General features: G+C 42.7%; 1 protein-coding gene across 1 annotated transcript; it reads left to right on the top strand.

The window, feature by feature from the left end:
• The first annotated feature begins 1,080 nt into the window (after nucleotides 1-1,080).
• Nucleotides 1,081-11,883, top strand: LOC307046504 (uncharacterized protein). The gene is made up of 3 exons (XM_079692872.1): nucleotides 1,081-1,530; nucleotides 1,613-3,307; nucleotides 9,476-11,883. Exons 1-3 carry the CDS (start codon nucleotides 1,370-1,372, stop codon nucleotides 11,490-11,492), a joined length of 3,873 nt encoding a protein of 1,290 aa, XP_079548998.1. The 5' UTR covers nucleotides 1,081-1,369; the 3' UTR covers nucleotides 11,493-11,883.
• The last annotated feature ends 1,259 nt before the right edge of the window (nucleotides 11,884-13,142 follow it).

Raw genomic sequence — 13,142 nt, forward strand, 5'->3', positions numbered from 1 at the left:
TGAAGAGGCAGAAGGCGAGCCTTTTGAAAGCCAGCTGACTTCAGACTCCTGTCACAGCATGCCTGACTTCACAGCAGATGTCGAGTTACACAAATCCGACGCAGTGCCTGAGGAAGAAGCCAAGCCTGTGGCCGAGAAAGTGGAGAATGAACCAGAAGTGGAAGTGAAGATGTCTGATGGACACTACTGCCGAGACTTGCCATTCAGACAAGAAAATCCCGGCTTGCCCAACAACAAACATGTTACCGAGCCGCTCATCTGCGATTTTGCTGTTATGGTACCAGGACACCGGCTGAATCCAAGTGACAGACCTGAAGAAGTGACTGACTCATCAATGCATCTTGGTGTTGGTGACGTGTGCAAGACCAGAGTTGTAGTTCATTGAGCGCTTCACACAAAGAAATGTGTAACTTCACAGTTTTACGACACATTTTAATTTTTTTGACTTGCAAAATTATCTTTTAAATTGACAAAAATCATATGTTTAATTCGTGGCACAATTCAAACGGGATCGAAAGATACTATTTCTCTCCCCATTGACTTCAATACATTATTTTTCCGATATAAGGTCCCATGGAGGTCCACCGGAAAGGGAGGGACTTCCCCACTCTATAGTCCGTTTGAGTTTTGCCCGTGTCAACGCAAACCGAACCTTCTGAAAAAAGAAACAATGTAACAAACTGTGGTCTGGTGCGCACCAGAGAGCGGACTATTAGGTGTGAATGCATGAGATGAGATGAGATGGACCTGTCAGCTCCGGACTGCGCAAAATGCGTACATGAAGCACTACGTCATGAACGCAATAAATCTACCCTCGTGGGGAAGCGCTCATGTGATTGGCTTAGAATTGAGGAGACATCTGATTGTCTATAGATAGAAAAAATTACAAGTAGGAATCGGCTGACCGTCAGGGGAGTCTCAAAAAACCCACACACGAATGCACAGCGATCCGTGCACAGGAAGCGGTTTGTGTTTGCAGGTTCAGATGTTTTAAACGAAAAACAAATGTGTGGATCAAAAATACACATTTAAAACTTTTTTCTGTATTTGGATTTTATTTACATGTATTTGAAACGGAACACATTTGTGTGTGCATTGAAAAACACAAGTGTGGATCCTTCTGTGTGCATGTGTGTCTTATGAGACTGTTCTGAGCCCATAATGCTTTTGTACTTTTACTTTTAACAGAGTATTTTTACCCCGTAGTATTTCTACTTTTGCTTTAGTAGAATATCTGAGTACTTCTTACACCACTGCTACCATGAGTGTGGAGCTGTGTGCTACGAAAGCCTGAATTTAAAACAAATACTTTACAGCTGAAGACTGTTTTCAAACGTAGAGCAAGTTGTAAGCGAGGCTCCGTTTGTAAATGAGGAAACAGTTCAGAGTGTCCGCTCGTCCTCCTGGAACGAGTCAGAGTTTGATGAGCCCTCCCTCTTCTTCCTGCTCAGACACAGCCAGCTCCACTCTGTATTTCCTGGCTCCTCCCCTTCAGATCCACACCGAGGAGGAGGGGTGTGTAACCAACACGTGGGTAAAGAACAAGAGCTGATAGGCCACATTCACTGCTCACACACACATGCTGTTCAGATCACAGCTCACAAAGTTTCAGTTCTCAGGAAGTGAAACTCAGACACTCCCTGCTACTGAGAGGAGAAATGGCGCAGAAAGGAGTTCAGCTGGACCGGGAAACCTTCTCTTGTTCCATCTGTCTGGATCTACTGAAGGATCCGGTCACTATTCCCTGTGGACACAGCTACTGCATGGACTGTATTAAACAGCACTGGGATGGAGAGCTAATCCACAGCTGCCCTCAGTGCAGGCAGAGCTTCACACCGAGGCCTGTCCTGCTGAAGAACACCATGTTAGCATCTTTAGTGGAGGAGCTGAAGAAGACTGGACTCCAAGCTGCTCCTGCTGATCACTGCTATGCTGGAGCTGGAGACGTGACCTGTGATGTCTGCACTGGGAGGAAGCTGAGAGCCTGTAAGTCCTGCCTCGTGTGTCTTATATCTTACTGTGACCAACACCTCCAGCCTCATTATGAATCACCTGCCTTTGAGAAACACAAGCTGGTGGAGCCCTCCAAGAAGCTCCAGGAGAACATCTGCTCTCGTCACGACGAGGTGATGAAGCTGTTCTGCCGCACTGATCAGCAGAGTATCTGTTCTCTCTGCTCTGTGGACGAACACAAAGGACACGACACGGTGTCAGCTGCAGCAGAGAGGGCTGAGAGGCAGAGAGAGCTGGAGGGGAGTCGACTAAACATCCAGCAGAGAATCCAGGACGGAGAGAAGGAGGTGAAGCTGCTTCAGCAGGAGGTGGAGGCCGTCAATGGCTCTGCTGATAAAGCAGTGGAGGACAGTGAGAAGATGTTCACTGAGCTGATCCGTCTCATGGAGAAAAGAAGCTCTGATGTGAAGCAGCAGCTCAGATCCCAGCAGGAGAGAGAAGTGAGTGGAGTCAGAGAGCTCCAGGAGAAGCTGGAGCAGGAGATCTCTGAGCTGAAGAGGAGAGACGCTGAGCTGAAGCTGCTGTCTCACACAGAGGATCACAACCAGTTCCTGCTCAGCTACCCCTCCTCACTGCCAGCCCTCAGTGAAGCTACACACTCCTCCAGCATCAACATCCGTCCTCTGAGATACTTTGAGGACGTGACGGAGGCCCTGTCAGCAGTCAGAGACAAACTACAGGACGTCCTGAGAGAGGAATGGACAAACGTCTCACCGACTGAAGTGGATGTTTTACTGCCAGCAGCAGAGCCCACCACCAGAGCTGGGTTCTTCACATATTCACAGGAGATCACTCTGGATCCAAACACAGCATTCACATATATGTTATTATCTGAGGGGGGCAGAAAAGCAACACGCATGGGACAACATCAGTCTCATTCCAGTCATCCAGACAGATTCACTTATTGGCCTCAGGTCCTGAGTAGAGAGAGTCTGACTGGACGTTGTTACTGGGAGGTGGAGTGGAGCGGGAGAGGAGTTTGTGTTGCAGTCGCATACAAGAATATCAGCAGAGCAGGGTGGGGGACTGAATGTGCATTTGGAAACAATGACAAATCTTGGTCCTTAGAGTGTAATCAAAGCAGTTATTCATTTTGTTACAACAACATCATCACTCCCGTCTCAGGTCCTCTGTCCTCCAGAGTAGGAGTGTACCTGGATCACAGAGCAGGTGTTCTGTCCTTCTACAGCATCGTCTCTGAAACCATGACTCTCCTCCACAGAGTGCAGACCACATTCACTCAGCCGCTACATGCTGGAGTTCTGCTTTATGTTTATCATGGAACCACAGCTGAGTTTTGTAAACTGAAATAGCCTGAAGTCATTTGAGGAAATGTTCCACTTCTTAAACTCACTGTGTGTCCATCAGAGCTGATTGTTCATGTCTTCACTGCACAGAGATCAGCTGTCAATCAAACATTATGGGATGTGCTTTAACATCTTCTCACGAGTTGTTCTGTAGATGTTGGAGTTTCTTGAGGCGGCGCTCCTTCCCGTGTCGGTTTAGCCATGGAGGCTAATTGAAGAAGGAAATAAAACACATTCAAAGAAAAGTGATAAAAAAAGAAAAGCTAACGGGTTGAGTTTGTCATAAATGATGTTTCTATTTTCAAGATGTGAGACGAGTGCCACATCAACACATGTCTGTACAAAATAATATGTTGGGGTTTTACTTAATAAAGAAATAAGAGGACAAAAGTGAAAATCTCAGTCTTTTGTTTTTTAATTCTAAAAATATCTCTTGTACATTTAAAACTTAAACATCGAATGTAAAGTAATAAAAGGTCAAATATATGTTCTTCTTGTTCTTCAGAGAGTGATGAAAACTGCTGCAACACTTTTTAGACCGTAAAACCGGGAGGATGTTGAAACCAGAGCTGAAAAAGGTGTACTTGAACAAGATGAAAAAGGCATCTCTTGCTAAGATGTAGCAGGAAAGGAATTTAAATAATTAAAATGCAACAAAAAGAGGTGTGTCCTATGCAGCAAGTTTAGTTACTTTATCCAGCACTGATTTTGAGTCATTAGGTCACATGAAGGTATTAAAGAAATATGCTAATTTCCCCATAAAACATATTAATAAAACTTATTTAAATTATTAAAATGCAATAAAAAGAGGTGTGTTCAACAAATGTATGTTGTCCAGGGTGTGCCACATCCTGGACAACAGCATTAAACCCGGTGTGGTCCGTTTGCATTAGTCAACAATACACAGAAGGATTGTGGGCACTTTTGTTTCACCCGGTTATTTTCCAGTACCTCTTCAATCAAATAACACACAAAGGAAAAACCCAAGAAGTTTGACTTTCTTTTGAAAATGAGGATCAATCAACCAAAGGTTTTTGTTTGAATCATTTACATTGTTTTTGTTTCCCAACAAAAACCAAGAATCATTCATTTTATATGAATTGCATTGAAATCTGAGACGCAGGTGATGATAAACATGTCTGTAACCATGCTGCCACTTTTTGAGTTTCACGCCATGTCTGCCTGAATATACTCGGTAACACTTTATGGTAAGGGTACATGGATCATCATGAATTCATTTATGTAGTACTTCATGAACTATCAGTAATGCACAAGGATTAATAGTATCTCATGCATGACTTAATGCAGGAACAATACCTTAATTAAAGCATCAACTAAGGTATCTCAATCATCATGACTTCTGAGTTATTAACGATGTTCATGTCTTCTTCATATAGATCTGCAGTTAAAGTGACAGGCCAACAAACTGACACAGCAATTCCAAGTGTTGTAATGATGAGTAACTAAGCATCATTTTGTCATTACTTCCTGTTTGTGCCCCTTCAAATAAAGTGGTGACCCGGTCCGTCGGTCACAGCAGTGCATGTGTTCTGTTGAATTCAAAGTGTTGTAATCATGATTAACTACAAATCAATAATTTGGCGGCTTAGGGGAAACCGAAGAGAGAAACTTTTGAAAGAACATCTCGCAGTTCTAGAATGGACGGCTAGGAAACAGACACAAGAAAGGACCTCTCGGTCGATGACTGAAGGACATTCGGGTCATGTTTCTCTGATTGAACCACCAAGAGCTCACTGACTTCAGATATGAAGAAGATGGACGTTTCAAGATAGCCCCTGTTCGTGCCTCACATCTATTATCATTACATATGAGTCAGGAGGTTTTCTCTGAAATATAAATCCCTGATGATCTATACACAAGTCATTTCAGTGCATTTGATCTGTTGTGGTCGAGTTCAAATCACAAATAATTCAACAATATAAACATGGTATGATTTACTATTAACTTACTATTGCCATGTATCTTGTGTCTTTGCCCAAAAACCTTATTGCTTTCTTATGTGACATGTGTGAAAATGTGATCTTGTTGGCTTTGGATTATAAATTAAAGTGTGTTAATATTATGAATGAGTTATCTGAAATGGTTTGTGAGCTTTAAGGTAAGACTCTATGACACATAAAAAAAAGTCTTAACTAAATCATTGATAATTGAAATTAAGTCCAAAATGATGATCTAATTTGAATTTGTAATATTGCCAAATACATGATGCCTAAATAGACATAAGGGCTGACATTATTTGAGGGATCACAAAGATGGCTGATGTATGAGCACCAAATGGTTAATAAAGGTGATTTCACACAGGCCATTAATCACATGTTATTTATCAGTGTAGACGACGGAACAGCCGGGTCACCACTTTATTTGAAGGGGCACAAACATGAAGTAATGACAAAATGATGCTTAGTTACTCATCATTACAACACTTGGAATTGCTGTGACTGGTCAGTTTGTTGGCCTGTCACTTTAACTGCAGATCTATATGAAGAAGACATGAACATCGTTAATAACTCAGAAGTCATGATGATTGAGATACCTTAGTTGATGCTTTAATTAAGGTATTGTTCCTGCAGTCATGCAGATACTATTAATCCTTGTGCATTACTGATAGTTCATGAAGTACTACATGAATGACTTCACACTTTTTTATGCATTAAGTCATGCATGAATTCATGATGATCCATGTACCCTTACCATAAAGTGTTACCTGTACGTTTACGTCCATGTGAAAGAGAAACATGAGAAGTAGTGTCCCTCTCCATTAAACACTAGTTGTTCCCATAACCAGAAAAAGAGTGATGGTACTTTTCCCAATAAAGTCAAGTCACTAGAGGCCAAGACTACGCTCATCACTTTGAAGCATTCCTAAATCAAATCTGTGCAAAAGTGAATTGAACAAAATAACAAACAATAACCAAAGCAGGACTATAGGGTCAACAGGAAAGAGCAGGTTCAGCCCGTTGGTCATCCACACACCAGGTGCCGTAAATACCTGACCACATCCATGTGATCATTGAATGATATTCAACTGTGTGTGGTTCAAACAAATAAGTAGAATACCAGGAATAATACGCAACGACTCAAATCTGTGGATCAAAATGTAACTAGAGAATGCAATTCCTGAAGAAATTGCTAGTGGGAATGCTTTATGCTGAAAAGCTGACGCTAAACTGCTATGCTGAAATGTAATGTGTAAGAAGAAAGTGAAGCATTTAGATTGAAATGATACATGAACACTGGGGGCTTGAATACGTGATGAGAAAAGAAAAGAAAGTAAAAAGGCTTGGAAAAGCAGCAGAATATTTGAACTGTAAACTTCTGAACTAACTTGATGGCGAATGATCTGTCGCCATGGCAACGCATTTGATGACACACCATAATACGCTTAGATGCGTTGATGGCTGCATCGTTACCAAACCTGTCAAGTTTTGGGGCGTTTGGAGCATTTTCACTGAATTTATGAGAAAACCGTGTTTCATGGCGAGCATTGTGTTGCCATGGCAACGGCATTTGAACAAATCTCAAAACTGTCCCGTAGATGTCTTCACGGCTGGACTGTTGGCACACATGTGAAGTTTTAGCACTTTTTGACAATTTTCATGAGTTATATAGCAACATCATGTTTTATGGTGAGGGATGCGTTTCAATGGCATAGGTGAGATCTCAGATTTGACGTAGAGCTGTTGAGGCATGGACCGGTGATATACAAGTGAAGATTGGGGGACGATTGGACCCTGTCGATTGGACTTACAGCCACATCGTGTTTCATGGCGAGTGGTCTGTCGCCATGGCAATGGCATTTGATGACACCTCATACTACGCTTAGATGCGTTGATGGCTGCATCGTTACCAAACCTGTGAAGTTCAGGGCTGTGTGGAGTACTATTTTCACTGAAGTTATGAGAAAACCGTGTTTCAAGGCGAGCATTGTGTTGCCATGGCAACGGCATTTGAAGAAATCTCAAAACAGTCCCGTAGATGTCTTCACGGCTGGACTGTTAGCACACTGCTATCTGAAGTCTGCTGCTCTGAGCATGTCAGTTTGAGCGATGACATCATCGTGTTCCATTACACAGGTGTTTATAGTTGAGCTAACGAGGTATAAAGAGATCACAGGTTTCCATTGTTCTGAATGAGAGATAAACCTCTTACATGTGAACGTTTTGTGGAAGAAGCGTAACAGATATCTGTGAAATTTCAAAACGTGAAGCATGTCAAGGAAGTTGATGAATGATGGGATGTATCTCTGGAATTATGAAAGTTATGCATGAGAAAAGTAATAGCCATCGATTCCCGACAGAGCTGAACGTTTTGATGTTTGAACGGAGTGTCTGCGATGTTCAATGGAGGAGGAGGAGAGGTGCAAAATTCCGGCGGAATAATACACTTTTCGTAAAACAACATTTAGTGACAACATTTAAATAAAGCATCCTCAATATTATTTACTAAATGTATTGATATTTTTAAAAAGGTGTAGAAATAATTCCTTTGATTAACCCCTGGAGCGACCAGTGTGGATATGTAAAATTCATGAAAATAAAGGTTAGACAAAAGGACTTCTGTTCACACACATATACAAGTGTACATCTGTGTCTTTATTGTTGTCATGTTAACAAAACAGGTGAACACGTAACATCTCTGCTGCTAAGGACAAGTTGTGCGAGATGCACAAACTGAGGGATAAGTTCTTGAACATGGCCCATCATTCCACTTCCCCCTCCAGTTGTTGTGTACACAGTCTTCACCTCGTCCGCTGTTGTTTGGTTCTCCTCTATACCAAAATAAATACTTGGCTGCACACCCATCAGACCACATCCATCTTCTTTCTTTGGCCATGTCATGGAGTCCGATCCATGTTACTCCCTCAGCAGGGTCAGAGCTTTTGATCAGGAATTTGACAAAATCCTCTTCCTCTGTGCTGTGGATAGACACCAGGTTGCCTCCCTGGGACACACAGTAGAGCTCTGCATCAGCCCAGGTCCTCTCTGTGTTGAAGTACTTGTAGCAGCGGCCGTTGAAGGAGAACCAGAAGGAGGGACAGGTGTCTTGTTGTAGCTCCATTGGAGGGTCATCTGAAGAAGACACAGCACCCAGAGCCAGGCCCAACAGGAAGAGGAAAACCAGCATGATGATGTCTCTGTCTGTTAAAGTTGCACTGAACCGTTGGAAAGGGGGGATGGCGATTGTGAAGCTTCAAGTGACGGGCTGCTTCTTTATATATGTGTGGGAATGTGACGTCATTGTCACGTGACGTGATCACATGACTGGTGATCGGTAGAATGTAAGTTATAGGCAGTTTATTGGCAGTTTCAGAAAACCTTTCTCTTTGCTACACGCGCACCGTTATCTCCCTCAAGGTAGGACTCGCGGGTTTAAGGTGGTTTTATGGTCTTTTCAATGAGCCTATGGAAGTGTCTCAGTTCAGTTTGGATTAGATACGTTTTTCCATCATGGAGGGAAACTCTTCAGACATTCAAATCACGAGACCAGGTCTGTTACAAGCAATGTGTTTTTAATATGGTGTTTTACTCAAAGTTGTTATCGTTTTTAAGCAGCTTGTACGTGTTTTGCAGAGTGTAGAAGTGCTCATAACCAGCCGAGCAACCCGGGAAACTGGCTATGGACATTTGTTAACTTTCTTCTATCTTTTATTATTATTTATAACATCTGTTTTTGTGTTTAATCCATAGAGCTGAGTATGAGCGTTTCCCCTCCTGGATGGAGCCAGGAGGATCTATTACTCTGTCAAAGAAAGCCTGGTTTTTAACCTTCTTTTAATGTTATATCGAATTGGTGTTTGAGCTGGCAACTATTATGTTGCGGTTTTTTTCAAAAATACACGTTTAAAACTTTTTTCTGTATTTGGATTTTATTTACATGTATATGAAAAGGAACACATTTGTGTGTGCATTGAAAAACACAAGTGTGGATCCTTCTGTGTGCATGTGTGTCTTATGAGACTGTTCTGAGCCCATAATGCTTTTGTACTTTTACTTTTAACAGAGTATTTTTACCCCGTAGTATTTCTACTTTTGCTTTAGTAGAATATCTGAGTACTTCTTACATCACTGCTACCATGAGTGTGGAGCTGTGTGCTACGAAAGCCTGAATTTAAAACAAATACTTTGCAGCTGAAGACTGTTTTCAAATGTAGAGCAAGTTGTAAGCGAGGCTCCGTTTGTAAATGAGGAAACAGTTCAGAGTGTCCGCTCGTCCTCCTGGAACGAGTCAGAGTTTGATGAGCCCTCCCTCTTCTTCCTGCTCAGACACAGCCAGCTCCACTCTGTATTTCCTGGCTCCTCCCCTTCAGATCCACACCGAGGAGGAGGGGTGTGTAACCAACACGTGGGTAAAGCACAAGAGCTGATAGGCCACATTCACTGCTCACAAACACACACATGCTGTTCAGATCACAGCTCACATAGTTTCAGTTCTCAGGAAGTGAAACTCAGACACTCCCTGCTACTGAGAGGAGAAATGGCGCAGAAAGGAGTTCAGCTGGACCGGGAAACCTTCTCTTGTTCCATCTGTCTGGATCTACTGAAGGATCCGGTGGCTATTCCCTGTGGACACAGCTACTGCATGAAGTGTATTAAAGGCTTCTGGGACGGAGAGGATGAGAAGGAGATCCACAGCTGCCCTCAGTGCAGGCAGAGCTTCACACCGAGGCCTGTCCTGCTGAAGAACACCATGTTAGCAGCTTTAGTGGAGCAGCTGAAGAAGACTGGACTCCAAGCTGCTCCTGCTGATCTCTGCTATGCTGGAGCTGGAGACGTGACCTGTGATGTCTGCACTGGGAGGAAGCTGAGAGCCTGTAAGTCCTGCCTCGTGTGTCTTATATCTTACTGTGACCAACACCTCCAGCCTCATTATGAATCACCTGCCTTTGAGAAACACAAGCTAGTGGAGCCCTCCAAGAAGCTCCAGGAGAACATCTGCTCTCGTCACGACGAGGTGATGAAGCTGTTCTGCCGCACTGATCAGCAGAGTATCTGTTATATCTGCTCTGTGGACGAACACAAAGGACACGACACGGTGTCTGCTGCAGCAGAGAGGACTGAGAGGCAGAGAGAGCTGGAGGGGAGTCGACTAAACATCCAGCAGAGAATCCAGGACGGAGAGAAGGAGGTGAAGCTGCTTCAGCAGGAGGTGGAGGCCGTCAATGGCTCTGCTGAGAAAGCAGTGGAGGACAGTGAGAAGATGTTCACTGAGCTGATCCGTCTCATGGAGAAAAGAAGCTCTGATGTGAAGCAGCAGCTCAGATCCCAGCAGGAGAGAGAAGTGAGTGGAGTCAGAGAGCTCCAGGAGAAGCTGGAGCAGGAGATCTCTGAGCTGAAGAGGAGAGACGCTGAGCTGAAGCTGCTGTCTCACACAGAGGATCACAACCACTTTCTGCTCAGCTACCCCTCCTCACTGCCAGCCCTCAGTGAAGCTACACACTCCTCCAGCATCAACATCCGTCCTCTGAGATACTTTGAGGACGTGACGGAGGCCCTGTCAGCAGTCAGAGACAAACTACAGGACGTCCTGAGAGAGGAATGGACAAACGTCTCACCGACTGAAGTGGATGTTTTACTGCCAGCAGCAGAGCCCACCACCAGAGCTGGGTTCTTCACATATTCACAGGAGATCACTCTGGATCCAAACACAGCACACACACAGCTGGTATTATCTGAGGGGGGCAGAAAAGCAACACGCATGGGACAACATCAGTCTCATTCCAGTCATCCAGACAGATTCACTAATTATCCTCAGGTCCTGAGTAGAGAGAGTCTGACTGGACGTTGTTACTGGGAGGTGGAGTGGAGCGGGAGAACAGTTCGTGTTGCAGTCGCATACAAGAATATCAGCAGAACAGGGAGTGGGACAGAATGTGCATTTGGATACAATGACAAATCTTGGTCCTTAGAGTGTAAACAAAGCAGTTATTCATTTTGTTACAACAGAATCATCACTCCCGTCTCAGGTCCTCCGTCCTCCAGAGTAGGAGTGTACCTGGATCACAGAGCAGGTGTTCTGTCCTTCTACAGCATCGTCTCTGAAACCATGACTCTCCTCCACAGAGTGCAGACCACATTCACTCAGCCGCTACATGCTGGAGTTTGGCTTTATTATCCTCATGGAGACACAGCTGAGTTTTGTAAACTGAAATAGCCTGAAGTCATTTGAGGAAATGTTCCACTTCTTAAACTCACTGTGTGTCCATCAGAGCTGATTGTTCATGTCTTCACTGCACAGAGATCAGCTGTCAATCAAACATTATGGGATGTGCTTTAACATCTTCTCACGAGTTGTTCTGTAGATGTTGGAGTTTCTTGAGGCGGCGCTCCTTCCCGTGTCGGTTTAGCCATGGAGGCTAATTGAAGAAGGAAATAAAACACATTCAAAGAAAAGTGATAAAAAAAGAAAAGCTAACGGGTTGAGTTTGTCATAAATGATGTTTCTATTTTCAAGATGTGAGACGAGTGCCACATTAACACATGTCTGTACAAAATAATATGTTGGGGTTTTACTTAATAAAGAAATAAGAGGACAAAAGTGAAAATCTCAGTCTTTTGTTTTTTAATTATAAAAATATCTCTTGTACATTTAAAACTTAAACATCGAATGTAAAGTAATAAAAGGTCAAATATATGTTCTTCTTGTTCTTCAGAGAGTGATGAAAACTGCTGCAACACTTTGTAGACCGTAAAACCGGGAGGATGTTGAAACCAGAGCTGAAAAAGGTGTACTTGAACAAGATGAAAAAGGCATCTCTTGCTAAGATGTAGCAGAAAAGGAATTGAAAGTATTAAAATGCAACAAAAAGAGGTGTGTCCTATGCAGCAAGTTTAGTTATTTTATCCAGCACTGATTTTGAGTCATTAGGTCACATGAAGGTATTAAAGAAATATGCTAATTTCCCCATAAAACATATTAATAAAACTTATTTAAATTATTAAAATGCAATAAAAAGAGGTGTGTTCAACAAATGTATGTTAAACCCGGTGTGATCCGTTTGCATTAGTCAACAATACACAGAAGGATTGTGGGCACTTTTGTTTCACCCGGTTATTTTCCAGTACCTCTTCAATCAAATAACACACAAAGGAAAAACCCAAGAAGTTTGACTTTCTTTTGAAAATGATGATCAATCAACCAAAGGTTTATGTTTGAATCATTTACATTGTTTTTGTTTCCCAACAAAAACCAAGAATCATTCATTTTATAGGAATTGCATTGAAATCTGAGACGCAGGTGATGATAAACATGTCTGTAACCATGCTGCCACTTTTTGAGTTTCACGCCATGTCTGCCTGAATATACTCGGTAACACTTTATGGTAAGGGTACATGGATCATCATGAATTCATTCGTGTAGTACTTCATGAACTATCAGCAATGCACAAGGATTAGTAGTATCTCATGCATGACTTAATGCAGGAACAATACCTTAATTAAAGCATCAACTAAGGTATCTCAATCATCATGACTTCTGAGTTATTAATGATGTTCATGTCTTCTTCATATAGATCTGCAGTTAAAGTGACAGGCCAACAAACTGACACAGCAACTCCAAGTGTTGTAATGATGAGTAACTAAGCATCATTTTGTCATTACTTCCTGTTTGTGCCCCTTCAAATAAAGTGGTGACCCGGTCTGTCGGTCACAGCAGTGCATGTATTCTGTTGAATTCAAAGTGTTGTAATCATGATTAATAACTACAAATCAATAATGTGGCGGCTTAGGGGAAACCGAAGAGAGAAACTTTTGAAAGAACATCTCGCAGTTCTAGAATGGACGGCTAGGAAACAGACACAAGAAA

This window comes from Notothenia rossii, assembly GCF_949606895.1.
Source record: "Notothenia rossii genome assembly, chromosome: 7".
Taxonomy (NCBI): Eukaryota; Metazoa; Chordata; class Actinopteri; order Perciformes; family Nototheniidae; genus Notothenia; species Notothenia rossii.

Coding starts and splice junctions, on each gene's coding strand:
- LOC307046504 (XM_079692872.1), top strand. CDS start 1,370: ATGAGGAAACAGTTCAGAGTGTCCGCTCGTCCTCCTGGAACGAGTCAG. Junction 1,531..1,612: donor GAGGGGTGTGTAACCAACAC/GTGGGTAAAGAA, acceptor ACAAAGTTTCAG/TTCTCAGGAAGTGAAACTCA. Junction 3,308..9,475: donor TATCATGGAACCACAGCTGA/GTTTTGTAAACT, acceptor TTGCAGCTGAAG/ACTGTTTTCAAATGTAGAGC.